Raw genomic sequence first — 26,756 nt, 5'->3', positions numbered from 1 at the left:
TATACTACTAACTTCTCTTTATGTAGAGCATCTCATATAGAATTGTAAACTTTCTTAGAGAATTAGCAAATAAGTGCTAATTAAATCTACTGGCTGCGAAATCATCATGTTTATTAATAAGATTTAGAAAACAAAGAACGGGCTACGCAGTTGCTAAGAACAGCATAACCCACTAGCAGAACTAAATACAGTGAGGTTGTGGAGCGAATCAAGTTTTTATGGTAAAGCTCAGTTCTTAGTGGTGGAACAAACGGATAGGGTTTTCGACGTAGACAAGGTCGTGAGAGTCTGCGGCACCAAAAACAGCCTTGTCCATGACAGAGCCAGAAGGAGCAGCAATGAACTTGACACCCGATCTGACGGCTCTATAGACGTTGTCAGGGAATGGGAAAAAGGCATCGGAAGACAAAGCGACGTTGTTCAACTTGGCTATCCATTCTGCTCTTTCTTCGGCAGACAAAGGTTCAGGAAGTTCGGCGAACTTGGATTCGTATTCGGTCTTTTCTGGCTCGGTGGTTGGAATCTGGCCAGTAACATACAAGTCAATAGCGTTAGACTTCTCTGGTCTCTTGACACCCTTGGCCCACTTGAAGGCCAACACCTTTGGATGTTGTCTGAACCACCAGTTGTCGGCCTTGTCACCAGCCAAACGGGTACAGTGGATACGCGATTGTTGACCAGCACCCAAACCGATAACCATACCATTCTTAGCGTAGCACACCGAGTTAGACTGGGTGTACTTCAATGCAATGGTAGCAACAGTCAAGTCGATGGATCCTTGCTCAGTTAAGTCCTTGTTCTTGGATACAATTTCCTTGAAAGAGGAACCCTTGATGATAGCATCGTTACGCTTTTGTTGCAATGTGATTCCATAGACTTGTCTGGATTCGGTGTTGTCTGGGGTGTAGTTAGGATCGATCTGCAAAATACAGTACTTTCCACCCTTCTTTTTCTTCAAGATGGCCAAAGCTTCGTCTTCGAATCCTGGAGCAATCACACCGTCCGACACTTCCTTGGAGATGATCTGGGCGGTAGGAACATCAACGATGTTGGACAAGGCAATGAAGTCACCGAAAGACGACATTCTGTCAGCACCTCTGGCTCTGGCGTAGGCGTTGGCTAAAGGAGATAAGTTTTCAATGTCTTCAACAAAGTAGATCTTCTTCTCGACATCTGACAATGGAAGGCCAACAGCTACACCGGCAGGAGAAACGTGCTTGAAGGAAGCAGCGGCTGGCAAGTTCAAAGAAGCAGACAACTCTTTGACTAAAGGCCACGAGTTCAAGGCATCTAACAAGTTGATATAGCCTGGAGAGCCAGCAAGAACCTTGAAAGGCAATTCACCCTGAGAAACAAAAGCCTGGGCTGGTTTCTGGTGGGGGTTGGCACCGTATCTCAAAGGCAATTGGGACTCATTTTCTGAGTATTGCTTTCTGAAAAAGTCGGAGATGGCAACGTCGTAATCGGCGGTGTGTTCAAAAGCCTTCAAGGCGTATTTGTTTCTGGTTTCAGCTGAGATTTCGCCAGCCTTCAACTCTTCCAAGAAACCAGCATAGTCTTGTGGATCAGACAAGATGGTAACTCTGGAATGGTTCTTAGCGGCGGCTCTCAACAAAGTGACACCTCCAATGTCGATTTCTTCTACGGCTTCGTCAATGGTGACAGCAATCTTGGACACAGTTTCCTTGAAGGGGTACAAGTTACAGACAACAAAGTCGACTTTTTCGATGCCCTGAGCAGCCAAGTCGGCTTCGTCACTTTCCAAGTTTCTGGCAAGAATACCACCATGGACAGCTGGGTGCAATGTCTTGACTCTGCCTCCCAACATCTCGGGAGCATGGGTAATGGATGAGACGTCTTCCACAGGGAAGCCAGCCTCACGGACCAATCTGGCAGTACCGCCGGAGGCGAGAATGCGCACTTTGGCAGCGACAAGGCCCTTGGCCAAGTCCAACAAGCCAGTCTTGTCGTAAACAGACAAGATGGCGGTTCTGGTGTGGGACGACATTGAGATGGAGTTAGGGGGGTTCACTAGCTGAAAAACTTGGGCAATTTTCTGGAGAATTCAGGAGGAGTTTTGGATTTCGGACAGACTAGTAAGAGTTCCACTAGCAGTTCGGTACTACAGAATTGAGCAGCTGGAGAAAGCAAAAGAATTGTACTTGGAAAGGAAAAGAAGAAACAGAAAAGAAAATTCACAGAACACTTTGGTCTCAATGGTTTCCTACATTTGCGTAGGTATGGAGGTGAAAAATCAAAGTCTTTTTTCGCTGGAGGGGGCATGCATACAGCGAAAGGCGCAATTTTGACTCGTGCGGGTGTATTAGATAACCCAAGAAGGAGTCGAAGTGGACTGAGACAGAGAGGATGCAAAATTGTAGCATTCTCAAGCTTTTTATCGGTTCTAAAAGATTATTCAAAAATTCGATCGTATATGGAAAGTGTCTCTGATCCAATCAGTTTTCCTACGTTCGCTCAAATTGCTACACTACGTTGGTATCTTCTCTAGAACCTTATCCTCTGGTCCAGAGTCGTTTTAGTCTGAAGAAATATCTCATCTCCTCGTCATTATGCAGGTGGCTAATAATCAACCATATTAGATCGTTCTCATAGATAGCGATTCAGGGTCAGAGTTAATTCAGTATTATAGTATTGTGTCAACTGAGTGTCTTTGCAAAAGTGAATTTCGATTGAAATTTCACCTGAATCGTTAAATTGGAATGTAATATTCATACTAGTTAATTTCATTCATCGACGCTGCTGAAAAATTAATTGTTAGACCAAATTTCAATTCCATGCAGAGTGCTCTGCTCTCTATAGCTAAATCTTTCTCTACTCCAATACATCTACAACAGATTGTACACCAGCTTTTGTATATCAAAATTGCACTATAAACAGTAAATACTTACAAGCAACCCCTTCAACACAAGGAAAGCCAGATCACGTGTAGCATTGTAAAAATCCGAAAAATTAAACAATACATCACGCTTAAGATCTGTATCTCCACAAAGACAAAGTGTTTTGTCTCTTCCAGGTGTGACGACGACCAGCTTGGGTGTTGTGGAACAAGTGACCCTTGTTGATACCTCTGGACTTCTTTCCGGTGGAAGTAAGACCTCTGGCTTCTCTTCTCTTGTGGACAGGGTTGACGATCCAGTTGTATCTGGCGTCTCTTCTGATGGCCTTGTGAGATGGGTCGACCAAGATGACTTCGAAGTACTTGTAGGTGGAGTCCTGGTTAACCCAGTAGGAGTTCAAGACTCTCAAGTTAGAAGCACGTCTACCAACTCTTTCTTCAGCGGTAGATCTCAAGGATCTTTGGTACTTCAATTGGTTAACACCCTGGTTGGTTGGCTTACCATAAGTAGCACCCTTTGGCACAGGTCTCTTTCTGCCACCTCTTCTGACTCTGACTCTGAAGATGACGAAACCTTGCTTGGCCTTGTATCCCAATCTTCTGGCCTTGTCTGGTCTAGATGGTCTAGAAGCTCTGTGGATAACAGTCTTGTTTCTGTATTCCCAACATCTGACACGATGCAAGAAACGCATAACATCAGATTGCTTCTTTCTTTGCAATTCTTCCAAATACTTGTAGGCACCCATTTTGATTTAACTTAATGATAATGATCAACAAAGAGAAGAGAAAAGTTCAAAAAGACTAAGTTGAAAAATGAAAATTTTTTTGTACTAGTCGTAAGCCGTTAAGGGAAAGTTTGAAAATTTTTCAGAATCCGGGTAACTGTGCAGGATATGAAAATTGAAAAGTAAAAGGGAAGGAATGATGAAAAGTTCGCAGTTCTGGTACAAGAGTTACCCATACCATCCTGTGACTATAGTCACCTGATGTGATCAAGCTAGCTGTATTGCTTATTACCCTTCGTGATTATTCTTCTCTCAGAATCAAGTATATCTGTCTTATATCTGCTTAATAAATAGAAAGATATATAAGAATGAATGAATCTAGACTAAAGCTGAGTACTTCTTTTTGTGTTTTTTTGTCTTTATTGGCCTTGACTTGGATTTAAGAGAACGTAATTTTGCACCCATTTCTCCATGGATCTGAAGTCTCTTGAAACAGCAATCCGCCATACTGCTCTCAACAAGTCGCTAGTAAATACTACATTGTAAATCTAGAGATTTGTAGGATAGCTGTTATTGCGTGTTTCTTTGATTCAGTTGAAGAATGTTCCTTCTTGCAATGATAATTCTATAGAATTTATAAATTTCTGATCAAATTTTATAAATATATAAATTTACATAAATACGAAAATCAATTTGCGTTGAATGTTCCCAAGACAGCAGCCAATTATTGTCAGGAATTGTCTTCAATCGATCTATTTGAGAACTTGAGTTCTATTATATGTTACAAACAGTTTGGTAGTTACAAATTATTTGGCTGCGAATTTACCCCAAAACGAAAAATAAACTGCGAAGGCATCGCGCAACTCCAGAATATTTCACTAAACTTGGGTGAAATCAAAATATGTCTTCTAACTCAATACAGAGATACTTTAATTAAAAGAATGGTTGAACAGAAAGAAACTGCCGTGATAGACAAAACTGACGATATGTCTGCACCAGCCAAAGTAGAAGCTGAGTTGCTCGAGAAAAACATTGAAAATGTTGCTATTTCCGTAGAGCAACCTCCTACTACAGAAATTCAGCAATTAGAAGATCCTTTAAAAAACATGGAAAAAGAGTCTGTTGAAAGCATCAAAGATAATGATGACATGAATAGCAATGATACAACACAATTAGATCATATGGCAGCTGACAAACCGGAAGTCCAAGAAGAATCTGCACCAGAAGTTCAGAGAGAATCAACCCATAGTGAACAAGTTAACTTGGAGAAGATGGATTCAGAAATTGAAGATGTCCAGGTAGTGAATCCCGACATTATAAATAATGATGAAAATGAAGAAAAAACAACAGACGAGCCAAAACAGCTTGATATAATAATCGATACAGAACCTCAAGAATCTGAAGTCCTTCCGCAATTCTCGGATGATGAGATTAATGTTGATAATGTATCTTCTTCAGAAAGCGACAGTTCAAGTGACTCTGACTCTGACACCGATTCAAGTTCAGATTCAGATGCAGAAGAAGAAGAAGAAGATGAAGAAGAAGAACATGTGAAAAGAAAAGGTGCCTATGATATCGACGATGAAGACGATGAAGGCGATGCTATTTCTGGGCCAATTATTTCCAAGAACGAGACTTTGAATGAAAAGGCACCTACGCTCCCTGAAGATTATAAGATAGATGAGAATACACCCATTGAGCTTGTGGGTGAAATCATCGGGTTGGTTGACAATAATGTTATTATCAAGGCCAACTTGTCTGGAGAATTCAGAGTGTTGAAGGAAAACTCAGTCTTCTGTTTCAAGGACCGTTCTGTAATTGGTCCTTTGTTTGAGACATTTGGCCGCGTTCAACAACCAGTGTACAGCGTAAAGTTCAACTCAAGCGAAGAGTTCGAAAAATTCAAGGACAAGAAGGGAGAGCAAGTATACTATGTTGTTCTGGATTCCCAGTTTCTATACACAGATGCTATTAAGCATATTAAGGGTACAGACGCTAGTAACTGCCATGATGAAGAATTGCCCGAGGAAGAACAGGAATACTCCGATGACGAAAAGGAATCAGCAGCCAAGTCAGGAAAGAAAAAGAAAAATAAGAATAAGAACAAGAACAATGAAGATCAAGAGCATAGAGCAAAGCGATCTTCCAACTTTGACGAAAATCAGTCGAAGAGATTCCAACCATATGGATACGCATTACCTCAATTGCCGCCACAGCAAACCCCACAGCAACCCCCACAACAATCTCCTATACAAGCAGCACCATCTATTCCACAGACAACTCTGGTTCCATTTAGAGTTCAACCTTCTTTTCCATTACCAACCCCCTCGTCAGCCTATCAAGCACCACAGCAACAGCAATGGCAGCAACCTTTGGCCCAGAATTCACCTTATGGTATTCCATTCAGTCAAGTTCAGCAGTTCGCAAACCAGAACCAACATCAAGTATATGGGCAAATGCAGCAGAATCAGTTTCAATACCCTCAACAGGGCTATCCACAACAATATCCAAATATTCCCAATGCACAAATGGGCTGGAACCAGCCTCAAAACATCCAGCAACAGCCACCATTACAACAGGGACAGCCAGCTCTGCAGGAGCAGTTAAAACAGTTACAACAGTTAATAATGAATCAGCTCCAACAAAACGGAAGTGGTGCCAATTTCAACAACCAAACACCACAATAAATTTTAAGCGTATTATAGATTCTGTAAATATATGCTCTGATGGCATGTATGCTATATGGTATATGCTAAGCTATCTGTCTAAATCTTAATCTAGTAGATCAAGTGCCATTCGAGCATTTTTTAATGCTTCTGGCGGGAATCCTGCCATCTGGGCCACTTCAAGTGCATACGATCTCTCGCTGATACCCTTTTCCAAAGTATGGTCTATGACAAGACCAAGTCCTGAGGGGTTTTTGTCGTCATCATCTTGAATTACTCTGGTACGGAAGTAGCGTATCTTACTTTGGCTCACTTTATTTGCTTTCAATAATTGCTCTAATTCCTTACCAAAATGAGTTGCAAAGAGTGTACGGCATTTGTTGACCAGCAACAAGTTGTACAAAGTAGCATATGCAAGCGCTAGTCCTTCTTTTCCACTGGTTCCTCTTCCAATTTCATCAACAATGGCTAACGAATGAGAGGTTGCATTGCGCAAGATATTGCTAGTCTCTACCATCTCAACCATGAAAGTACTTAAGTCGTTGAATAAATCGTCTGAGGCTCCTATTCTGGTAAATATCTTATCTACAATTCCGAGATTGGCTTTTGAAGCAGGAACAAAAGAACCAATTTGTGCTAGAATGACTATAATTGCATTCTGTCTTAAGAACGTACTCTTACCTCCCATATTGGGTCCTGAAACGACCCAAAGGTTGGCACTGGAAGTGATCTTGGTATCATTAGGTGTAAACATCTTACCAACTGACTTCAAGCCTGATTCAACCACAAAATGTCTGCCATTCTCAATGTTAATCAGAGAAGTCTTCACAAATTTTGGACATACTAAGTTATTCTCTTCCGCCAAAATTGCAAAAGAAGATGTCACATCCAAGAAATCAACCATCTTACTGACTTTTCTGATATCAGATGCTTTATCTAGCACTTTCTGTCTAAGCAGATCAACGATTTGGCGTTCCAATTCTCTTATATGCTCTTTCTTTTCTTCAATGATCACCTGCAAGTTGTTCCATTCAGTTGGCTTATACAAGAGTGAAGCCTTCTTCTTGTCTCTGACATCATTACCAAGATGAACATAGACCTCTTCTATCAGTTTTTGTTTACCAGAAATGTGCAAAATATTCAGATACCTTCCATGTTGTTCTTTTTTGGAAACAAGTAGTTTTGGATCGATCTTGCCCAATTCTTCTCTAACAGCTGATATCATGTTATCCTCTTTATCTTTCAAGATATCCATCAGGTTGTGCAAGTCTAACAAAGATTTGTTATAATCACGCCTCACTGAGAAGCTGAATACACTTTCCCCTTTAGGTTTTGGTACGAATCTATACTTGTCAATAGATTTGTTGCTATAAGAACCTGTATCAATATGTGGATACTCTTCAGAATCTTCAGAATCTTCGAATTCTCCTATTACTTCCTCTGACATGTCCAGGAAACTTGAATTAACGTCATTTATCTGAATATGGAGTGTTGATATGATCTCTTCTGAAATGTCTGAAGGAACAACAAACTCCTTCAAAAATTTGTCCAAAATTTTCAATCCCTTTTTGTTATTGGAATGTTCTGTTCTTAAGAATACTTCTATTTCCTGTAACTTTGCTATGCTATCGGCAATTGCTAGCAAGTGGGTAACGCTATCACCTGCACCGAACGCTAGTCTTTGTAACGACCTAATAAAGTCACCAAGCTGCAGCAACTGGTACCTCAAAGAGGTTGTCACTTGGTGGTTCTCAAGGAAAGTCTGGACAAAACCTTGTCTGCGGCGAATTTCGTTAACATCGAGAATTGGAGACTTTATCCATTGAGTTAACAATCTAGATCCAGAAGGTGTGATAGTTCGCTTAACAGTCGTCAAGAGAGATCCTACAACAGAAGATCTGCCACTGGTGGATCTTTCGGTCAATTCTAGTGCTTCACGAGTTCGGGCATCCATCTGTAGACAACTCTGATTCCAGTATGTGATGGGGTGATCCAAGGAAGGATTGGATTCAGGTAAATTTACATCAATATACGACAAGATCATGTTCATTGCTGCCTCTTCTCTAACGGTAAAGCTTTCCAACATCTTTCTTGTGGTTTGTAACCCACTTTTGAACTTCAACTTCAGATCGTTGTATGTCGTCTTGTGGTAGCGTAAGAAGAACCGACGCAATTCCTGAAGAGGTGGATACCAATTACCGTCGATAATGTTCATATCCTGAAACTCTTTGGAGATGATGATTTCACTGGGATTAACCCTGGAAATGTCAGAAATCATATTCCCCAAAGTTGTGTTCTGAACATAGAACTCCCCAACACTTACATCAATCCATGAGAGTCCTACCGCAGTCTCAGGATCGGCTGGAACCTTTGTACAATTAGCAGGAAACGAGATTGCTAGCAAGAAGTTGTTCTGGTTATAGTTCATGAATGTTTCATCTACAAGAGTCCCTGGGGAAACAATTCGTGATATTTTGCGGTGTATTATCGTTTCTGAGATCTTTCTTGTGGGGAATTGGTCTATAATGGCTACATTTTCACCCAAGTCTTGCACCAAAATCTTAACAAATTTCTGCAATTGATAAGTAGGAAACCCTGCCATAGGTATGGTGTAGTTGTTGGTTTTTCTTGTGGAAACTTTGAGTCCCAATTGGGGACCGTAGTCCAGAGCTTGCTCAAAATAGAGCTCATAGAAACTTCCTACTTGAATTAAACAAACGCATCCTTGGTTCAGATCGATGATTTTTTTCATCAGTGAATATAGAGGAGTTAAGCCATTCTTTTTTGTTCGTCCTCCACGGTCCCAGTCAAGTGTAGCTCCTAAAAGTTGTTCAGCTATGGGTTCTTCGTTTCTAGCAGTCTGTGCTTGGAGTGTCTTGGATATGGAAGGTAAGCTTACCAGACATGAATGCGATATTCGTCTAAAAAAAAAAAGAACCAGGTTCCTCGGCACTCTTGTATTCGATCTGAACACTGCCAAAGCAACCATACTTCTAGAGTCAATAGGTGTATGAATTGGGTCGTATTGAATGTAGTTCAGATCAAATAAGAGACCAAATAGGCTAATGCTCAAGCGAAACGCGTCCGGCGGCGCTACCACAATAATTTTTCAGAATTTGCAATTCTTGAAATATTTGTAGGTATCTAGCAATAATATTGAGTTAGATGTAACTGGATTAGAATAGGTAAAAAGTGCTTAGAAGAAGATTAGGTTATTGGCTGTTTCGTAATTTTACCTTTTACACTTTCTAATTTACTTTATGGAAATCCTCCACTCTTAATTCTAACTCATGCTACATTTAATATACAATTAATATACACTTTATCTACAAACCAGACGCCATTCTATCTTTTTCTGGTACTTCTTCTAATGGGAGCTTGGGGCTTCCTTGCTGGGGCGGATCTGGTAGATCTTCTAGTCACTCTGGGTGGTTCAGGTTCAGGTTCCGGTTCAGGTTCAGGTTCCGGTTCGGGTTCAGGTTCAGGCTCAGGCTCGGGTTCAGGTTCAGGTTCTGGCTCTTCCTTATCTTCTTCTTTAGCCTCTTCTTCTTTAGCCACCTTTTCTTTGCTATCCGACAGATCTTCTTCATGGCTCTTGTCATCCTCATGATGTGTCTCGGATCTTGTTCTTCTTCTAGGTGCGACAGGCGGAGGAGAAGTGGCTGTCTTCGTTTTCTTCTTGGGTGGAGGAGTCGGAGTTTCTACGGCTTCCAACTTGGCAGAAGAACGAGTTCTCTTTTTAGTGGCCGGAGGTGTGCTTTCTACTACTGAATGTTTTCTGGCACGAGTAACTCTTCTAGCCGAAGATTCGATTTCGTCCTCGTCCTTATCTTCTTTGATAGAGACACTTAGTTTGTTTCTCTTTGGAGTATTCACTTCCTCTTCCTTTGTTTCATGTTTAGATTCTTCGGCTTCAGCAGACGAACCTCGGACTATTGCTTCTTCTACATCTTCAGCATTGTCATTTTCCACATCACTTAAGCCTGAAGATTCATCATCGCTGTCGTTATTATTTTCGTTCTTTACATGTGGTCGTCTTAGCCTGTCTTTGCCTCGAGCCCTTTTCGTTGGTTTCTGCTTTTCGTCCCTTTTAACTTCGGACACTACTTGTTCTTCTTTGATATCTGGAGAAGTTTCAGATCTCAACAGGTCCAGACCCTCTTCTCCTTCCTTGTAGTCTTCTAGGGCGTCCAAGCGAGGCAAGTCGTAGAGAGCTTCGAGTCGGTCCCATATCTCAGAAGCTGTAAACGGCTGTGATGAAGAGTCTAGTCCCTTGTTGATGTTGTCGATAATCGATACCATGTTTCGGTGCTTGTTCTTTCCTGCTGGTTTGTAGTCGCACACCAAGTTGAACAACTTGATCTCGTCGTCCACCGTCCATTCACGGGCGATTTCCAGCGATACCATGACCATTGAAAATGATATGAAATATAATAATACAAATATACAAAAGATGAAGGATAAAATAGAATAATGAAATAAATGAAGTAAAAAACTAAAGTTTGAATTCACAGAAAAATCCGGTTGTCTATACTATTGAAGTTAGCGATCGGTGTGCAAAGCACCTGACTTATATCACACGACAACAGTCGTCTATGCCGTCCAGTAGCAAAGTGAAAAATTTGTTGAACCAGACTCTAAACTTGCTTAACTAGACAGAGTAGATCTGCTACAGAACATCAAGTTATAGCGAACTTTCTCAGTTGAAATGCCAAGAAAGACCCAGAACTTGCACTCGTTGAGTAGGGGCCGTGTCCGTGCCTCTATGAACAAGTACAATTTGTTCAACTTATATAAAAAGGCTCCAGTGAGATATGATGGAAAGACTTTGTACCAACAGAAGTGGAACGCTAAAGCTGAAACCAGAGCTTATCACGGTGAACATTTGACTGAAAAGCGTTGGAAGGCCATCTTTGATCCTTCATTAGAAACCGTAGCTCAATTGGATGCTTCATTGAAGGGTTCTAAAGTAGCACCTACACCTATGACTCTCCAGACCTATGCCTCTTTAGAGAAGAGATTGGAGTTGGCTGTCTTCAGATCGATGTTTGCTTCCTCTGTGAGACAAGCTCGTGAGTTCATTCTTGGTGGAAGTGTTCTGGTCAACGGTGTTGTGATAAAGCACCCTTCATTCCCCTTGAAGAGTGGAGACATTTTCCATGTCAAGCCAGAGAAGGTCTTGTTAGCTATGGGCAGAACCAAACCTTCGCTTGAAAAAGCCATTAAGGTCGACAATCAACAGATCAGCGCCTGGAACCGCTATGTGAAAGCAGCACAAGAAAATCCCCGCGAAGTATGGGAAGCCAAACAGAAGAAACCAGCATCTTTAAATACCATCAGAAACATCAACGGTTCCGAATCGGCCGAGGAATTCAACAAGAAAATCGAACAAACTATGAAATCGCAACAGAATGATGCTACGCGTGAGTCTATTTTATTGAAGATTATCAGTTTGGGAAGAGGAATCGAAAGCAACGGCGGAGTCGTTTCTGCAGAAACGTTTAAGGAATTCAACTACGACAACGAAAGCAACAGCAACAATGCCCAGAAGGCTCATAACGTGTACAAAAAGTTGTCTGATGCTAAACACAAATTGATTGGCGAACACAATATCGAAAATGCAGCTGAGTTTGTCAATAAGAAAGCAGATGATTCTGAATCTGCCGCGGACAAACAGTTAGCTCGTTCCGTCAAGCAGATTCTCCGTGAGCTCCAGAAGTCTACCTGGGAAGCCATACGTGTTGGAGCCCAGCAGCAACAATCTGGCAAGGTGCTCACTGCCTCATTCACGTCTGATTTCGTTAAGCTGTTGGTGCCACATCCAGCCTTGAACAAGGAATCTATTCTTGAAGACGAGACTCTAGCCAACATCAAGTTCCCATGGCAAAAATCGTTATTTGGCCGTCAAGATCCTTCCAAGCCATACTTCACTCCATGGACACCACGTCCTTTTATCGGTGCCTTTGCCATCTTGCCGTCGCACATCGAGGTATCATTCAGCACATGTCATGCTGTTTACTTAAGAGACCCTATCGCCAGACCAGGTCATTCTGAGGTCATTTCTCCTTTCCCCGACCACACCCACGAAAGAGCCTATATGTTCTACGCCAGAAAGGGATTGTAGATTAGCTGTATATAGAGCGCAATGTACATAGAATAGCGCAGTCCAAAAGAATTTAAAAAGAGTGCAAAACTTGTAGAAAAGGGGATAACATAGTCACTTAAACAGTTGATTGCAATGCCACTGTGTAGTTTGTGTCGCCGAATAGTTGCAGTGAATTGCAACCCATTTAAAAACCCACTGCTACATTTTACGAAATCATATGTCAAGGTGGAGAATGTCTATCTTTATATAAATTACTATAATTCTATTTATGACTACAACTACATCTTTACAACTTTAACTATAATCTCTCTATAGCTATAACTGACTTCTATATGATAAAAGAAGTCCGGAGAGTCTGGTATAAAGTTTGCTCAGTCGAGAAATGGGAATTGGTTCCTTTATATGCGCACTGAAATAAATTTGCAACTAGATTTAATCAAGAACAGAGAACGAACAACTAGATTCTATACTTTCCTAGTCTCTTGTTAAAAGTTTTCCTCTTTCTGTTCGTGAGTCCTTGCTAACATATTTATGCCCAGGATATCGCCGAAGTTAGCCCGACTAGCACGAGAGTCTTCTCTTCTCCTTCCCCCTCTACTTCGAGCTAACAAAACCATAGATTCTGCCAAACAGGAACTACGCTGGATCCAACAAGAACTTCCCAAGAACAAATGGAAATCGGCTATACGGGAAAGATCACAATTGATACCTTTACAGTACATTCTAGGATCACAACCATTTGGATCTCTAGATATTCATTGTCGCCCAGGAGTGTTGATTCCACGATGGGAAACTGAGGAATGGGTAACGGAACTAGCTGATGCTTTTGGTAAACGCAAAAATACGACCAATAATGGTAAATTACTGAACAGTTTGAACGTGATAGACGCTTGCACTGGCACAGGATGTATCCCGCTTCTACTTCATTCCGACCTTTTGAGTAAAGGAGTGTGTTCAAACGTTACAGGATTTGATATATCTCTCGAGGCATACAAGCTTTCTTGTGAAAACCTCGCCATTTATGAAAGTTCCCGTGATATTTCTGATAATGGCAAAGTTTCGTTTAAACACGTAGATATCTTTAGTCATGATTTGCTTGAGCAACTTGAAGTGACTTCCAGAAGCGTAGACCTTATCACATCCAATCCTCCATACATTCCCTTACAAGACTATAAACTGTCTGTAGATTTCAATGGCACATCGAGATCAGTTCGTCTCCACGAGCCAGCTCTAGCTCTTGTTGGAGAAAATGAATTCTACGAAACATTGATTACAAAACTTGTGTTGCCGACAAAAGCAAAAGCTTTTGTCTTTGAATTAGGATACGAAGAACAAGCACAAAGAGTGAAAGAGTTGTTATTTCCGTTTAAGAAATGGAAAGTTAAACGATACACTGATAGTGCAGGCAATATAAGATGCGTACTTGGTTGGATACGTGGCTCCAACATGTCTGTATTAGACAACATAACAAGAACTACTGAAATGTGAGTAACGATCTTAAATACTTCTTAGCTAATGAGTTACGATAAGATATGCTATTTTATTACTATGATACATCTATTTATTCTTCTTTGGGTTTTTTGTCCGACTTTTCATCCTCAGTACTAGGAGTATCTTCTCTCTTTCTCTTGATAATACCTCTTCCTATGGCTTGTACTCCACTTTCCTTTGGAATAACTCTAGTACCCCACAACACATAGCCACCAAAACCTCTCATGGTCATCAACGGATGCATACGTCCTGGAATGGTTTGGTATGCTCTTACTCTGCTTTCAAAAATTGAAGGAGCCAACACTCTTTTGTCAGACATCAAGAAGTGCTGTGTTTCCAATAGCAATTCCTTGAATTGGTTATATATCACAACAGGACGTGATCCCCCAATGGTGGGAAGGACATGTTCCAAAAGTGTAGGCATATGTAATGAACTGACCGAAACAAGAGCATCAAAGTTACCCTCTTGAACGATATTTATGACCTCGTTAATTTCGTGAGCTCTCTTGGATCTTCTATCATATTGAGCTCTCTTCAGAGGCTTCATCTCCTCCAATTCTTCTGCTGTGGCATCTTCCCAATCAATCTTCTCATTATCTGGCTCTACAAACTGAAGCCAGTTGATGGTCTTGATCATACTATTAATTGACTCTTCAGGGTAGTCTGAATGCCTAAGAGCAATAATGTTAGGGTGCTCATTGTCGTGTACAAGAACAATAGACCCTTGGCCCTTCATTCTTTCCATCATAGCGTATAGTATGACACCACCAGTTTCATCAATAACAAGATACCTTCCACCAGGCCTGATGTTGGCGTAAGTCATGAGCAAACCTAACGATTCTTCACTCATATCTAAAACCCTTTGAATGTCTTTTTCAATGTAGTATTGTAAGAGCTGCGAAGCACCAAGGTACTCTACAGTGAATCTCCTCAAAAATTTCTGCTGTTTTCTTTTCAAATACTTCTGTTGGGAAAAAATGGTCTTCTTTTCGAAACCTTCATGACCAGCAATCATCTTCTCAATGATGGTCTGCCCGATCTTGGAAGTAGCACCAGACTTCTTGAGTTCGTCAATTTCTTCATTGGACAACTTTTGAATCTTAGAGCCGATATTTATGATATTCTGGTTGTGTTCGGCACTGTTGGAAAACATCTTGGTAAGTTCATCTTTCTCTTTTTCTACGTCTTCAATAGCTTCATCACTGTTTTCCCCAGCTTCTCCATCGTCATGCAACTGAGAAATACTTTTGGTAGGCTTGACTTTCAAGTTTTCGAGAATTTCAAACGATTGACCGAACGGAAATCCAAGAATTTCATTTACTTCAAAAGATCCGAATTTTCCCAAACTGATAACTCCATCTGGTCTGAGCTGAACAATTTTCAATCCTTCTGAAGGAAGACGAATCAATGCATGTTGGTAAGCAGTTATGATCTTGGAACTTTTCTCTATAATTCTGGTAGACTCATCTGAAGAAGTTGTTACTTCCGGAATCTCGACCTCAGTCATTATTATTCCTTATATGCTACAACTGGGACTGGAGATAGTGCTTTCTTGTAATAGTATAGTAGCCCTCAGACTTGATGTATTGCAAAAATTGGAGATGCCATCACGCACAAATCATGTGACTGAAATATTTAATTTTTCAGTGATGAGCATGAACTGAAAAATTCCAGAATACCTTAAGTCTCTAAGTTGAGATATTGCGATCTAGAGAAGATACCCTTTCGATTGTAAACTCTTTTTAACGATGGGTAGAAGAGCTAAAAATAAGCAAGGTGTTCCACCTTCGTTTGAGGAGTTCCAAGCCAAGAAGGAAAAGAGAGACAAGAAGAGAAAGTTGGCCGATGAGCCTGAAAGACCAGCCAAGGCTACCAAGAAGTCTAAAGACGACTACAAGAACAACAAGGAAGCCAACAATAAGAAGAAGACGAGCAACAATAAAAAGAAACAATCTGTAGAAGATGAATTCGAAGAGCCAGAAGACTTGCCAGAAGTCGATTTGGAAGAGTTGTCAAATGCTAAGAAGGCATTATTTGACGATTCTGATGAAGAAGAAGGACTCGATGCTCTTGAAGATGACGAAGAAGTTGGAAACGACGATGAATTCGAAATCGAAGACGGCGAAGAGTTCTACGATTCTGACGAAGAAGAACGTGCTAAGCCAATGTTCTCTGACGACGAAGATGAAGATATAGAAGACTTGAATGCTGCCAATATGGAAGCCTTTTCCAGAAAGCTTGACGAAGAGGCTGAACTTGAAGCTGAAGAGGCAGAAAAGGAATTATTGGAGTCACAGACAAACCAACCAAGGGCCAAGGTGTTGCCCTCCGCCGAAGAAGCACAAATTATGGAACAAGGTCCACAGGATGTTACAATGGTTAGAACCAGAATGATTGAAATCGTCAAAGTCTTGGAAAACTTCAAAGATCTTGCTGAAGAAGGCACTTCGAGAAATGACTACATAAGTAGATTGCTCAAAGATATATGTGAATATTTCGGCTATTCCGAGTTCCTTGCCGAAAAGTTGTTCAATTTGTTTTCTCCTTCTGAAGCCATGGAGTTCTTCGAAGCAAACGAAATCGCTCGTCCTATTACCATCAGAACCAACACATTGAAAACCAGGCGTCGTGACTTGGCACAGACTTTGGTCAACAGAGGTGTCAATTTGCAACCTATTGGGTCGTGGACTAAAGTTGGTTTACAAGTATTTGATTCCCAAGTGCCTATTGGTGCTACTCCAGAGTACTTGGCTGGGCACTACATCTTGCAAGCTGCTTCGTCGTTCTTGCCAGTTATTGCTCTTGCACCTCAAGAAAACGAACGTGTATTGGATATGGCCGCTGCCCCTGGTGGTAAGACGACGTACATCTCTGCTTTGATGAAGAATACAGGATGTGTGTTTGCCAACGATGCCAACAAAGCCAGAACAAAGTCACTCATTGCCAACATCCACAGATTAGGATGCAAGAACACCATTGTCTGTAACTACGATGCCAGAGAGTTCCCCAAGGTCATTGGTGGTTTCGACAGAGTCTTGTTGGATGCTCCTTGTTCCGGTACCGGTGTCATTGCAAAGGACGAGTCTGTCAAGGTGAGTCGTACAGAAAAAGATTTCATTCAGATTCCGCACTTGCAAAAGCAGTTATTACTTTCTGCCATCGATTCCGTCGATGCCAACTCCGCTACCGGTGGTATCATTGTGTACTCTACGTGTTCTATTGCGGTAGACGAAAACGAATCTGTTGTAGACTATGCATTGAGAAAACGTCCTAACGTCAAGTTGATCGAAGCTGGATTGGAAATCGGAAAGGAAGGTTTCACATCATACAGAGGCAAACACTTCAATCCAAGTCTTAACTTGACCAGACGTTACTACCCTCACACCTACAATGTGGATGGGTTTTTCGTCGCCAAGTTTAAGAAAATTGCTGCTTCTCCTCATGATGTCTCGAAGGCTGGTGCCAAGGAGAAGGAATCTATTGCCAGAGCTGAAGCTGAAGAAGAAGGTATTATTCATGACGACTTCGCTGAGTTTGAAAACGACGAGGACAAGAGCTTGATAGATCAATCCGTAAAGAGAAACTTGAAGAGGAAGGGTATCAACCCTAACGCAGCTAAGAAATAGGTTGACTCACTCTTGACGACTACATTATTGCATCTAACTTTACATATTGGAACTCTAGTTCTTTATTTCTGTATATTACTACATGATTTGATAGATTTTGATAGTTGTAGTCTTTTGGTTATAATTACCGTAAGCTAACATTACCAAGTCCGTGTTCCTTGATATACTCTGGGCCATACTCTTCGTAATCTGCCTTAGAAATGTAGCTGTTTTCGCATTCTTCACTGGATGCCCATTTCTGCATTCCTCTCCAGGAATCTCCAATAGGGTCTCTGGCAGTACGTACACGAATAGGAGCACCAACAGGCAAGAAACTTGTAAAATCGTTGGTGACTCTGGTGGTAAAGTTAGGTAAATGGGCTAAACCACCTGTTACAAATACATCTCGGATTAAGTTGAGAGAGTCACCACCTTCATAAAAACTGGAACCAAAGCTCCTATTCAACAAATCGCTCAGAATCTCTGAGATACCAGCCTGGTCAAGCCCAGCGATATGAGGCTGGAACAAAATCTCTGGTACACGTATTCTCTCTACATTTACATGGATCTGATGGTTCTTACGAATGATCTCGGGGTGATTGTCGATTTCATCTGGGTTAATGCCCTCTGCCTGCATGGCTATCGTGATATTTTGACGTGGCCCATGGATGAATTTGTGCAAAACCAGATTTCTCCAGTCAAATGTTTGAGAAGCAGCGAATGTATCTTCGTGATGGAAGTTAGGATCGAATTTTAAGAGCTCCTCTTCCAAACTCAAGATTTCCTGGTTGGTTTCACCTAGTTCTTCTTCAATTTTCTGATTGCTGATATCTCTGTAAACTGCCCAATCGTCATCATTCGCACCAAACGTGTCGTTGGGGTCGTTGTCGATAGTAGAGTTGGCATTTCTTCTTCTCTTTCTTGAAGCAGCGGAGGTCGATCCGCTCTCATCGTTCGCCAAATCGGCGATGTTTTTCATTCTTTGTTGTGCAGCAGCAGATTTTCTATCTTTGAAAGATTCCAAAAGTTTTATACTCTCTTTGTATTTACTTATTAAGCCAGCCAAGTGGATTCGCTTGACGTTACACCAGTCTTCCAAATCCTTTTCTCTCCATTCTTGCTGTTCACGTTCGTATTGCGCCTTTTCTTCTTCCTGCTGTCTCTTTAACTCCTTTGAACGCTCCCTGGCATCGTAATTGGCTTTGTGGAGCCTCTGCTTTCTCTTTTCCTTGATCTGCTCTTCAGTCAATTGGTCATCAGGTGTATCTAAAAGTGGCCAAGCGCTGGCTGGATCTACCTCATGGTTATCTCCTTCTCCAATGTCTTGATCATGTGCCTTTTTTAACGACTTCTCCAATCCAGACATATATTTGTTGAAGTCAGCGAGATCGTCAAAGCCATCAGTTTCTAAACGGGCCTGTAGTTCCAGCTTATTGAGCTTTTCAGATTCCTCTCTGAACTTCGAGTAATAGTCCCATTCCTCTTGTTTTTGGATCAATTTCTCCAACCGTTTCTGTTGGGCTTGCTCTTGCAATCTCTTTCCCTGTTCTCTACGTTTAGCAGCCTGACGAGCCAATTCTTCCTCCAGTTTCTTCTTTTCAGTTCCTACATTGATCTCTACAGGTGCCTGGACTATAATATCTGCCTCTTCCAACTTGTCCATATCCAAAATATGATCTATTTCTTCCTGGTAGTCTTTCAGAACGTAGCAGAAATCACGGAATAAGTTGGATGTATGATGAGCATTTAATTTAGAGGGGAAGTAGGGATACTTTAGCAGCAACAACTTTCCGAGGAACTGCTCAGCCTGATGGCCCCCAAAGTCGATTCTCTTCGTTTGTGAAAGAATACCTTTACCATGGAGAACTGGGATGACGTGAGTCAGTTCGTGCCCAGTGCCAATTACAAGACCACTAGCTGTAGATGAAGTTGAGTTAGCGTAGAATGAAAATAATGAGTCGATTCCAAATGTCACTTTGGGTGCTTGGTACGCCTCAAATAGAATTTCATACATGTTCTTACGCTGTGAGAACGGTACTCCTACTGGTTCCGTCAAGATGAGAGGGTTATTAAGCCTTCCATTATCGCCAACAACACCCAAATGGGCCAAGGAATAGTCGAGTAAAACCTCCATGTAGTCCCAGTTGGTCACGAGGGGTCCATCGAAGGGTGTCTTAATGGAGGATCTGACTAGTGAGTCTCTGTAGACATCTTTTCCGGCAAGAGTAAGAGTTTTCAATGCCTTTCTGTCCCGGTAGCGTGCAGCTACTGATGGAAAGATGTTGTGTGGTTCCGGCGAATTCGTGAGACCAATTTTGAAGCTGGAACAGCCAATATCAAGTGCTATTGGTACCCCAGTCTGGTAGTTGGAATAGATAGGATCGAGGTCTGTGGGAGGCACCACGTCTCGGAGAAGATGCACTTTCTGCGGTGGAAGCTCGGGCTCCTCCGTCTTCACTTTTGTCGGAGCCATATGATGTGTAAAGTGTAGAAGCTCAATGAAAATATTGAAAAATAGAGCGAGAATTGCAGATGAATTTGAGATTGAGGTTGGTGGAAAATATGGGAATATGGAGATTTGTGAAAAATGAAATTACTGAAAATATGCGACAGAAAATAGGGAGAGATTTAGTGAGGGTGTACCGATTCTAGTGAGAAATTCAGACGCGATAGGGCCATTTTATTTAAGGAAAGTCCCCTAAGAGAAGTTGACACTCATGATTTCCACTATTTATTAACAATTAGCAAAAAGATTTCGTACACCAACATTGCCTCAGTGTCAACATTCTTTATTCTACATTTGAGGAGAAATTTTCTGCCAATTCCATAAATACTCGTCTCCTTTATTCTTCCTATTATTCTCGCTAAGCACCCAATTGCGCCCTCACTATTTTACTCTCACTAAATTCTGCCCACCCCAGGGACTGTGCCACTTCCACAAAAACCAAATCATAATATTCCAACTCCACAACACCACCTTCTCTTCCTCAATTGCCACTTAAACCATTATGTCGTCAGAAGAGAACCAGTTCAACCTCCAGGGCTACAACATCATCACAATCCTCAAGCGTTTGGAAGCTGCTACGTCGCGTCTTGAAGATATCTCGATTTTCCAGACTGAGGCTCAGAAGAATGCTGGAGAAAGAGCCATCAGCTCGGGATCTACCAATTCCACTGCCTCAGGACCAATCGGTGCAATTTCGGGCCCAAAGGCTCCTGTTGCACCATCCTCTGCTGGTGAAAGTGCTGCTGCTGTTGCTAAACCAAAATCGGTTGTTGCATTTGAAGCGTTCATAAAGTCTAGCATTGGACCCCTTGTGGAAAAATCTAACCAAATCGACCCATTGGTTGGAGAGGCTGCTTCGCTACTCCAAGCTGCCTTTTCAGAACAGACTCGTTTCTTGGAAATCGTTGCTAAAGCCAAAAAGCCCGATCTTTCCAACTCCAACTTCGTTCAGGTATTGACTCCTATAAACAAGAAGGTCTCGGAAATCATCGGATTGAAGGACACTAACAGAAGATCCGAGTATTTCAACCACTTGAACACCATCGCTGAAGGTGCCTCTGTAGTCGGCTGGATCGTTACTGACACTCCGGTATCGGCTGTGCCTGAATTCAAGGACTCGGCTAAGTTCTGGTCGGACAGAGTTCTTAAGGAATTCAGGGAAAAAGACCAGAAACACGTGCAATGGGTCCAGCTGTTTTTGGCCATCTTTGACGACTTGAAGACCTACATTAAGGAGTTCCATACAACTGGCCCAGCCTGGAATAACGCTTCTGGTGTCTCCTTTGAAGAAGCCTTGGAATCGGTAGACTCTTCTTCTTCTTCTGCTGCTGCTCCTGGGGCAGCTGGTGGGGCTCCTCCACCACCACCACCTCCACCACCACCTCCAGCATCTCTTTTTGATGATTCCAAGCCTAAGGAAGCTCCTGCTGGTGGAATCAATGCCGTCTTTGCTGAATTGAACCAGGGTGAAAACATCACTTCTGGACTCAAGAAGGTTGACAAGTCAGAAATGACTCACAAAAATCCTGCTTTGAGAGCCCAAGCACCAGCAGTGGCCAAAAAACCGGCTCCGCCAAAGAAACCATCCAGTTTATCGTCGTCTGCTGCTGTTGCACCCAAGAAAAAGCCAGCACAGAAGGAGTTGATCGATGGAACAAAGTGGATCATCCAGAATTACACTGCAGCCGATGTCGCCGACGGCAGTCCAATTGTGATTGACGTAGAGATGCATCAGTCAGTATTCATTGGTAACTGTGATGGTATCACTATTCAACTCAAGGGTAAAGCCAATGCTGTGTCTATCTCTGAAACCAAGAACACCGGTATAGTTGTAGACTCGTTGATCTCTGGTGTCGATATCATTAAGTCGTATAAGTTTGGCTTACAGATTGTTGGTGTAGTCGCAATTATTAGCATCGACAAATCTGATGAAGGTAGTGTGTATTTGTCCAAGGAGTCAGTGGAAGCTGATGCTCAGGTTTTCACCAGTAGCACCACTGCGTTGAACATCAATGTTCCTACCGCTGACGACTACGAGGAGTTGGCAGTTCCCGAACAGTTCAAGCACACCATCAAGAACGGTAAGTTGCAGAGCGATGTTGTTGAACATGTGGGTTGATAGAATAGTATGCGATTGCTACATGAATGAATTTCTGAGAGTGAAAAATGCAAGTAAATGAAATAGAAATGTAAGAGAAGAATACAATCTGACCTCTGGAAAAGTAGAAGCACAGCCTGGACTAAGTCGAACTAGAATTAGAATGGTAATATGAGTAAAAGTGAGAAATTAGTATGGTAAAATATTTAGGAGATAACAAACGCATCGATTTTTCGCAGTCAAATAGTTGGCTATACAGAGATAATGCAAATACAATAAGCTACAAAAATCCGATTTGAACATAAATAAACATGGATAACCTCACCACATACCTCCATATACTGCATGAATTTTGACCATATTCACGGGAAAGTCACCATTTCAATCGCTTCCTCTTTCGATAATCTTCTATTAGATCTCTATATATCTCCTGCATACATGTATATCACGTTCATACCTGCACACACCCACAAAAAAATTTCTCGCAGAATTCCACAGAACGTTTGGAAATCCCAAAGAAGATGGCATTTGTAAGAAAGAGGCAAAGAGAAATCTACCACCAGCTTGGATTTATTTGAATAGAAAAGACGTCAGTATAGTCTCTACTTTACTTAGAACGTATCTACAGATTTTGAGACTAAAGCAAAGCTAAACGCGTCCACAGCAGTGATATCAGTGAATTTCGATAAAGCTGAGATTTTCAAGAATTCGCACCACGAATTTTCCAACATTAAATTTATTCAAATTAGTCAATAATTTATTACACTCTTCTTTCTTTGTAAGCAACCATGGTTAAGGAAACAAAGTTCTACGACGTCTTGGGCGTGTCGCCCCTGGCCTCCGACTCCGAGATGAAGAAGGCCTACAGAAAGGCTGCTCTTAAATACCATCCTGATAAGAACCCTTCGCCTGAAGCAGCTGAAAAATTCAAGGAAATTTCGCACGCTTACGAGATTCTCTCTGACGACCAGAAAAGAGAGATCTACGATTCGTATGGTGAAGAAGGATTGCTGGGACAAGGTGGTCCTGGTGGAATGGGAGCTGAAGACATCTTTTCTCAGTTCTTTGGTGGTGGATTCGGTGGAATGGGAGGTGGTCCTCAACGTCCTTCCAGAGGTAAGGATATCAAGCACCTGATCTCGTGCACATTGGAAGAGCTCTACAAGGGAAGAACCGCCAAGTTGGCATTGAACAAGACCATTTTGTGTAAGACCTGTAACGGTCTCGGTGGTAAAGAGGGTAAGATCAAGAAATGTAGTGGCTGTAACGGATCTGGTATGAAGTTTGTCACCAGACAGATGGGTCCAATGATTCAGAGATTCCAGACTGTCTGTGACCAGTGTCAAGGTACTGGTGATATTTGCGATCCTAAGGACCGTTGTACCGCTTGTAAGGGTAAGAAGACTCAAGCCGAACGTAAGATCTTGCAAGTCCACATTGATCCAGGTATGAAGGATGGCCAAAGAGTCGTCTTCTCTGGAGAAGGTGACCAAGAACCAGGTATTACACCTGGTGATGTTGTTTTTGTTGTAGACGAAAAGCAGCACGACAAGTACACCAGAAAGGGTAATGACTTATACTACGAAGCCGAGGTCGACTTGTTGACTGCTCTTGCTGGTGGTGAAATCGCCTTCAAGCACGTCTCGGGCGATTACATCAAAATCGATATCATCCCAGGTGATGTTATTTCTCCAGGCTTAGTCAAGGTTGTCGAAAACCAAGGTATGCCAGTGTATAGACAAGGAGGCAGAGGCAACTTGTTCATCAAGTTCAACATCAAGTTCCCAGCCAAGAACTTCACATCCGAGGAAAACTTGAAGACCTTGGAATCCGTATTGCCAGCCAGAACCAAGGTATCTATTCCAAAGGGAGCCGAAGTAGACGATGTGGAAATCGTCGATGTCGATCCTTACAAGCACAGCAACAACAGACGTGATACCTACGACTCGGACGAAGAAGAAGGAGGCCAGGGCGGTGCCGGTGTGCAATGTGCTTCTCAATAAGCGTAGCGTAGTGGTTAATCGAAAGATGGAGTGTGTCTACACGAACTCGGGTATTTATACATATATCTATATATCAATTCTTTGCTAAATTTCTTATCGCATGTACAAGGTTCTTCTTAGATTATGTTAACTTCTTCTGTATAGTATATGTATAAACCAATAAGAATAGTGTGGTTTGGTTTTCATGTTTGGTAAGATCGCTTTACCAATTGTAATTTTGGATTTGTGTTTTTACTTGTCTTCAAGATTGTCTAGTGAAGTGTCTCTTCTGCGGTCTGTTGTGTATCTGTATGGTTCGCTAGCGAGAGTTTTATTAATAGCAGTTCCGGATTAATAGAACGGGTCTAGACTGGCCAGTTCCGTATACGAATTCCACCTCCGGATAAGTGACAGGTGACCAGTTGGGCCATCGCCATCATCAGATGAACTCCTCCTCTGATTTAGCGGTATCGTGGTGCCAAAAAAATTGCGCTTAAATTGCGCTATGCGATTAGCGCTTGAACTGGTTTTTCGGTTGATCCACTGGAAATTCGGAACAACTTCCGAGTTTGGGATTGCAACCTCCCCGGACGAGAAACAACACACGAAACTTCCATAGAGCAAGGCAAGCTTCATACCTCGTCTTCCTTTTTCAGGTACGTATATCGTGCAGGGAATTATAGCCGATAAGTCGATTTTTTGTCGGTTACTCCGTACCTGGATTAAAGAGGTTTTATTGCCGACGGACTTGCCAAAGGTCCGAGCACAGCTTTCAGACATGAAACATACAGAGGCCGGGAAGGCTAACTTGCAAACAAACAAATATCAGACATTTCTGCGATATCTGGGGTAGACTTCGGAGCCGGAGTGGGTCCAACTCCGAATCCCCCTTCATGCTCCTTCGTCTGCTTAGTCTAAATTGGCGCCGCAGCACAATACGGACTAGCTTTGGTCCGAGATACATGACAAAAAACTCGTATTGATAAATTTGAAACGTCTATTTCTATATAGATATGCTGACTAATTGAAACACAATTAAGGGTCTGCCGGTGGTCCGACGATGGGCTGGGGATAAAACGAATGCTGGTAAAACCGAAAGAGCAAGAACTGAAAACGATCAACGAGTAAAGATGCAAAATTAATTAACGTAAATGTAGATTCTAAGTGGGCCGTACTATGGCTACTATGGCTGAAGTGACTTCTGCTCCGGTACCTCGTCCACTTCGTTGTCAGATTCAACTGGTGTAGTGAGCGCAGAAGTTTCTCTGAGGTTCTTGGAGACAGAAATGACAACGTAGACCAAACAAAGGTCAAGCACAATGCAAAGGCCAGCCAAAAGAGTGAAAGTGCCTCCCAATCCCATGGAAGCTATCATGTTTTCGAGAACACCTGAAAATAATGCTGCTTGCAAGCAACGCATGAGATTCAAACAACTTGTTGAGGCACTGCCATTGTTGGGATGCATGTCGACAAGCATTGTTGTCATCGCAGCAATAAAGGACGACGACGACATTGCAATAAGAATGGAGGATACAATTATAGAGGCAATATGCTGATGATAATGTAGACACCAACCAAAGATTACAAGCCCTATAATCATGAGAACGGCCGGAACAATACACACGGTCATTCTGGCACGGAAAATGTTGAATCGAGGCTTCAATAATGCATCCTGGTACTTGTCGTTGTATTTCTTCAAACTGTAGCGATAGTACCAGTTCAATGTTCGTCCAATTAAAATAGAAGCCACAAGACAGGATAAACCTTGTGGTAGGTATACAAAACCAACTTGCAAGACGGTGTAATTGTAAGGTTCCTGTTCTAAGTAAGTAGAAATGCAAGTCAAAGTTACTGTCCATGCTGCGAAGTGTAATCCTCCAGGAAGTAAAGTAAGAAAAACCGTCTTTTTGAAAAAGATCTTGAAGGGACTAAGGAAGTCGAAAGACGTAGGAGGTTCAAGAGTAGTCGTATCATTATTTATTCTTTTCTTGAAATGGGGTAAGTAGATGAGCGCTGACTTCGAGATAAAGTGTTTGGGAACAATAGAACCGTTTCCTACTATTCTTCTTGACGTTTCTGGAAGAAAGAAAAATGAAAAGATTAGAGTAGCTCCTGCTCCAATAGCTAAGAAAATAAAGATGGCTCTCCAACTGTTGAATTGGTTTATAAGAGCTGCTCCTACCATTCCACCCATACCATTTCCAAGCAATTGTATTCCAGCTACGATACCGACGAATCCTCCTCTATCGGCACTAGTACACACATCACCAGCTACTCCTGAGCTGATGGCAATAACTGGACCTATGCCTGCTGCTTGTACACATCTCAACACTGCCAAGAGCCAATAGACATTTGTTCTAGAAATGGCAATACAGGCAGCGATGAAGATCAAGATGCAAGCCAAGATCACCGGTCTTCTCCCAAAGTTATCGGCCAAGTTTGAAGAAACTGTGGGTGCAATCCCTTGGAAAACCAAGTAAGCCACAACTGACAAGTTCATGACTGAAGGTGTAGTATGGAAATACGCAGTTAGAGTAGGCAAGGCTGGAAAGTATATGGGCGAAGATGCTGTACTCCAAAAGCCGACCAACGACAAGATAAGGATCAAAACCATTCTTTCGTGGGGCCCAAAAATGGAGAACTCAGGTTCGTGTATTTCCCGTTCAGTCTGCCTTGACTCAACTGGGTTAAACAAATCATCTTTGTCTCTAGTTTTCTCC

The 26,756-nt window shown here is 42.0% G+C and overlaps 12 protein-coding genes across 12 annotated transcripts; 5 read left to right on the top strand and 7 right to left on the bottom strand. All coding sequences in view use genetic code 12, as the record gives it.

Moving 5' to 3' along the window:
* Nucleotides 1–97: 97 nt before the first annotated feature.
* PUR92 (Bifunctional purine biosynthesis protein ADE17 Includes: Phosphoribosylaminoimidazolecarboxamide formyltransferase (AICAR transformylase) IMP cyclohydrolase (Inosinicase) (IMP synthetase) (ATIC)) lies at nucleotides 98–2,176 on the bottom strand. The gene has a single exon (XM_001386471.1). The coding sequence runs from the start codon at nucleotides 2,006–2,008 to the stop codon at nucleotides 236–238; it is 1,773 nt and encodes a 590-aa protein (XP_001386508.1). The 5' UTR covers nucleotides 2,009–2,176; the 3' UTR covers nucleotides 98–235.
* Nucleotides 2,177–2,858: 682 nt separating this feature from the next.
* RPL15A (60S ribosomal protein L15) lies at nucleotides 2,859–3,623 on the bottom strand. The gene has a single exon (XM_001386470.1). The coding sequence runs from the start codon at nucleotides 3,601–3,603 to the stop codon at nucleotides 2,989–2,991; it is 615 nt and encodes a 204-aa protein (XP_001386507.1). The 5' UTR covers nucleotides 3,604–3,623; the 3' UTR covers nucleotides 2,859–2,988.
* A 2,657-nt stretch (nucleotides 3,624–6,280) lies between these two features.
* PICST_85730 (DNA mismatch repair protein) lies at nucleotides 6,281–9,233 on the bottom strand. The gene is made up of 2 exons (XM_001386469.1): nucleotides 7,717–9,233; nucleotides 6,281–7,686 (listed from the first exon to the last, which is right to left on the bottom strand). The coding sequence occupies exons 1-2, from the start codon at nucleotides 8,998–9,000 to the stop codon at nucleotides 6,355–6,357; spliced, it is 2,616 nt and encodes an 871-aa protein (XP_001386506.2). The 5' UTR covers nucleotides 9,001–9,233; the 3' UTR covers nucleotides 6,281–6,354.
* Nucleotides 9,234–9,593: 360 nt separating this feature from the next.
* PICST_68501 (predicted protein) lies at nucleotides 9,594–10,685 on the bottom strand (the record flags this gene model as incomplete). Its single annotated transcript, XM_001386468.1, has 1 exon — nucleotides 9,594–10,685. Exon 1 carries the CDS (start codon nucleotides 10,659–10,661, stop codon nucleotides 9,594–9,596), a length of 1,068 nt encoding a protein of 355 aa, XP_001386505.2. The 5' UTR covers nucleotides 10,662–10,685.
* A 271-nt stretch (nucleotides 10,686–10,956) lies between these two features.
* On the top strand, nucleotides 10,957–12,372 carry PICST_50481 (mitochondrial 37S ribosomal protein NAM9; the record flags this gene model as incomplete). The annotated part of the gene is made up of 1 exon (XM_001386668.1): nucleotides 10,957–12,372. One exon carries the CDS (start codon nucleotides 10,957–10,959, stop codon nucleotides 12,370–12,372), a length of 1,416 nt encoding a protein of 471 aa, XP_001386705.2.
* Nucleotides 12,373–12,885: 513 nt separating this feature from the next.
* HEM2 (S-adenosylmethionine-dependent methyltransferase) lies at nucleotides 12,886–13,842 on the top strand (the record flags this gene model as incomplete). The annotated part of the gene is made up of 1 exon (XM_001386667.1): nucleotides 12,886–13,842. One exon carries the CDS (start codon nucleotides 12,886–12,888, stop codon nucleotides 13,840–13,842), a length of 957 nt encoding a protein of 318 aa, XP_001386704.2.
* Nucleotides 13,843–13,915: 73 nt separating this feature from the next.
* PICST_33825 (negative regulator of GCN4 expression) lies at nucleotides 13,916–15,352 on the bottom strand (the record flags this gene model as incomplete). The annotated part of the gene is made up of 1 exon (XM_001386467.1): nucleotides 13,916–15,352. One exon carries the CDS (start codon nucleotides 15,350–15,352, stop codon nucleotides 13,916–13,918), a length of 1,437 nt encoding a protein of 478 aa, XP_001386504.2.
* A 193-nt stretch (nucleotides 15,353–15,545) lies between these two features.
* On the top strand, nucleotides 15,546–17,471 carry NOP2 (nucleolar RNA methyltransferase; the record flags this gene model as incomplete). The annotated part of the gene is made up of 1 exon (XM_001386666.1): nucleotides 15,546–17,471. One exon carries the CDS (start codon nucleotides 15,594–15,596, stop codon nucleotides 17,469–17,471), a length of 1,878 nt encoding a protein of 625 aa, XP_001386703.1.
* A 124-nt stretch (nucleotides 17,472–17,595) lies between these two features.
* ARP5 (vacuolar targeting, actin-related protein) lies at nucleotides 17,596–19,939 on the bottom strand (the record flags this gene model as incomplete). Its single annotated transcript, XM_001386466.1, has 1 exon — nucleotides 17,596–19,939. The coding sequence occupies exon 1, from the start codon at nucleotides 19,921–19,923 to the stop codon at nucleotides 17,596–17,598; it is 2,328 nt and encodes a 775-aa protein (XP_001386503.2). The 5' UTR covers nucleotides 19,924–19,939.
* Nucleotides 19,940–20,447: 508 nt separating this feature from the next.
* On the top strand, nucleotides 20,448–22,174 carry PICST_85645 (adenylate cyclase-associated protein). Its single transcript, XM_001386665.1, is given in 2 exon segments — nucleotides 20,448–21,565; nucleotides 21,578–22,174. The coding sequence occupies 2 exon segments, from the start codon at nucleotides 20,459–20,461 to the stop codon at nucleotides 22,073–22,075; spliced, it is 1,605 nt and encodes a 534-aa protein (XP_001386702.2). The 5' UTR covers nucleotides 20,448–20,458; the 3' UTR covers nucleotides 22,076–22,174.
* Nucleotides 22,175–22,702: 528 nt separating this feature from the next.
* YDJ1 (yeast dnaJ homolog (nuclear envelope protein) heat shock protein) lies at nucleotides 22,703–24,177 on the top strand. The gene has a single exon (XM_001386664.1). It carries the CDS (start codon nucleotides 22,843–22,845, stop codon nucleotides 24,055–24,057), a length of 1,215 nt encoding a protein of 404 aa, XP_001386701.2. The 5' UTR covers nucleotides 22,703–22,842; the 3' UTR covers nucleotides 24,058–24,177.
* A 1,042-nt stretch (nucleotides 24,178–25,219) lies between these two features.
* QDR22 (multidrug resistance transporter) lies at nucleotides 25,220–26,650 on the bottom strand (the record flags this gene model as incomplete). The annotated part of the gene is made up of 1 exon (XM_001386465.1): nucleotides 25,220–26,650. One exon carries the CDS (start codon nucleotides 26,648–26,650, stop codon nucleotides 25,220–25,222), a length of 1,431 nt encoding a protein of 476 aa, XP_001386502.1.
* Between the last annotated feature and the right edge of the window lie 106 nt (nucleotides 26,651–26,756).

Source organism: Scheffersomyces stipitis, chromosome 8, assembly GCF_000209165.1.
Source record: "Scheffersomyces stipitis CBS 6054 chromosome 8, complete sequence".
NCBI classification, from domain to species: Eukaryota; Fungi; Ascomycota; class Pichiomycetes; order Serinales; family Debaryomycetaceae; genus Scheffersomyces; species Scheffersomyces stipitis.
Note: the sequence above shows the minus strand (reverse complement) of the source record. Positions and strands in the feature narration are given on the sequence as shown.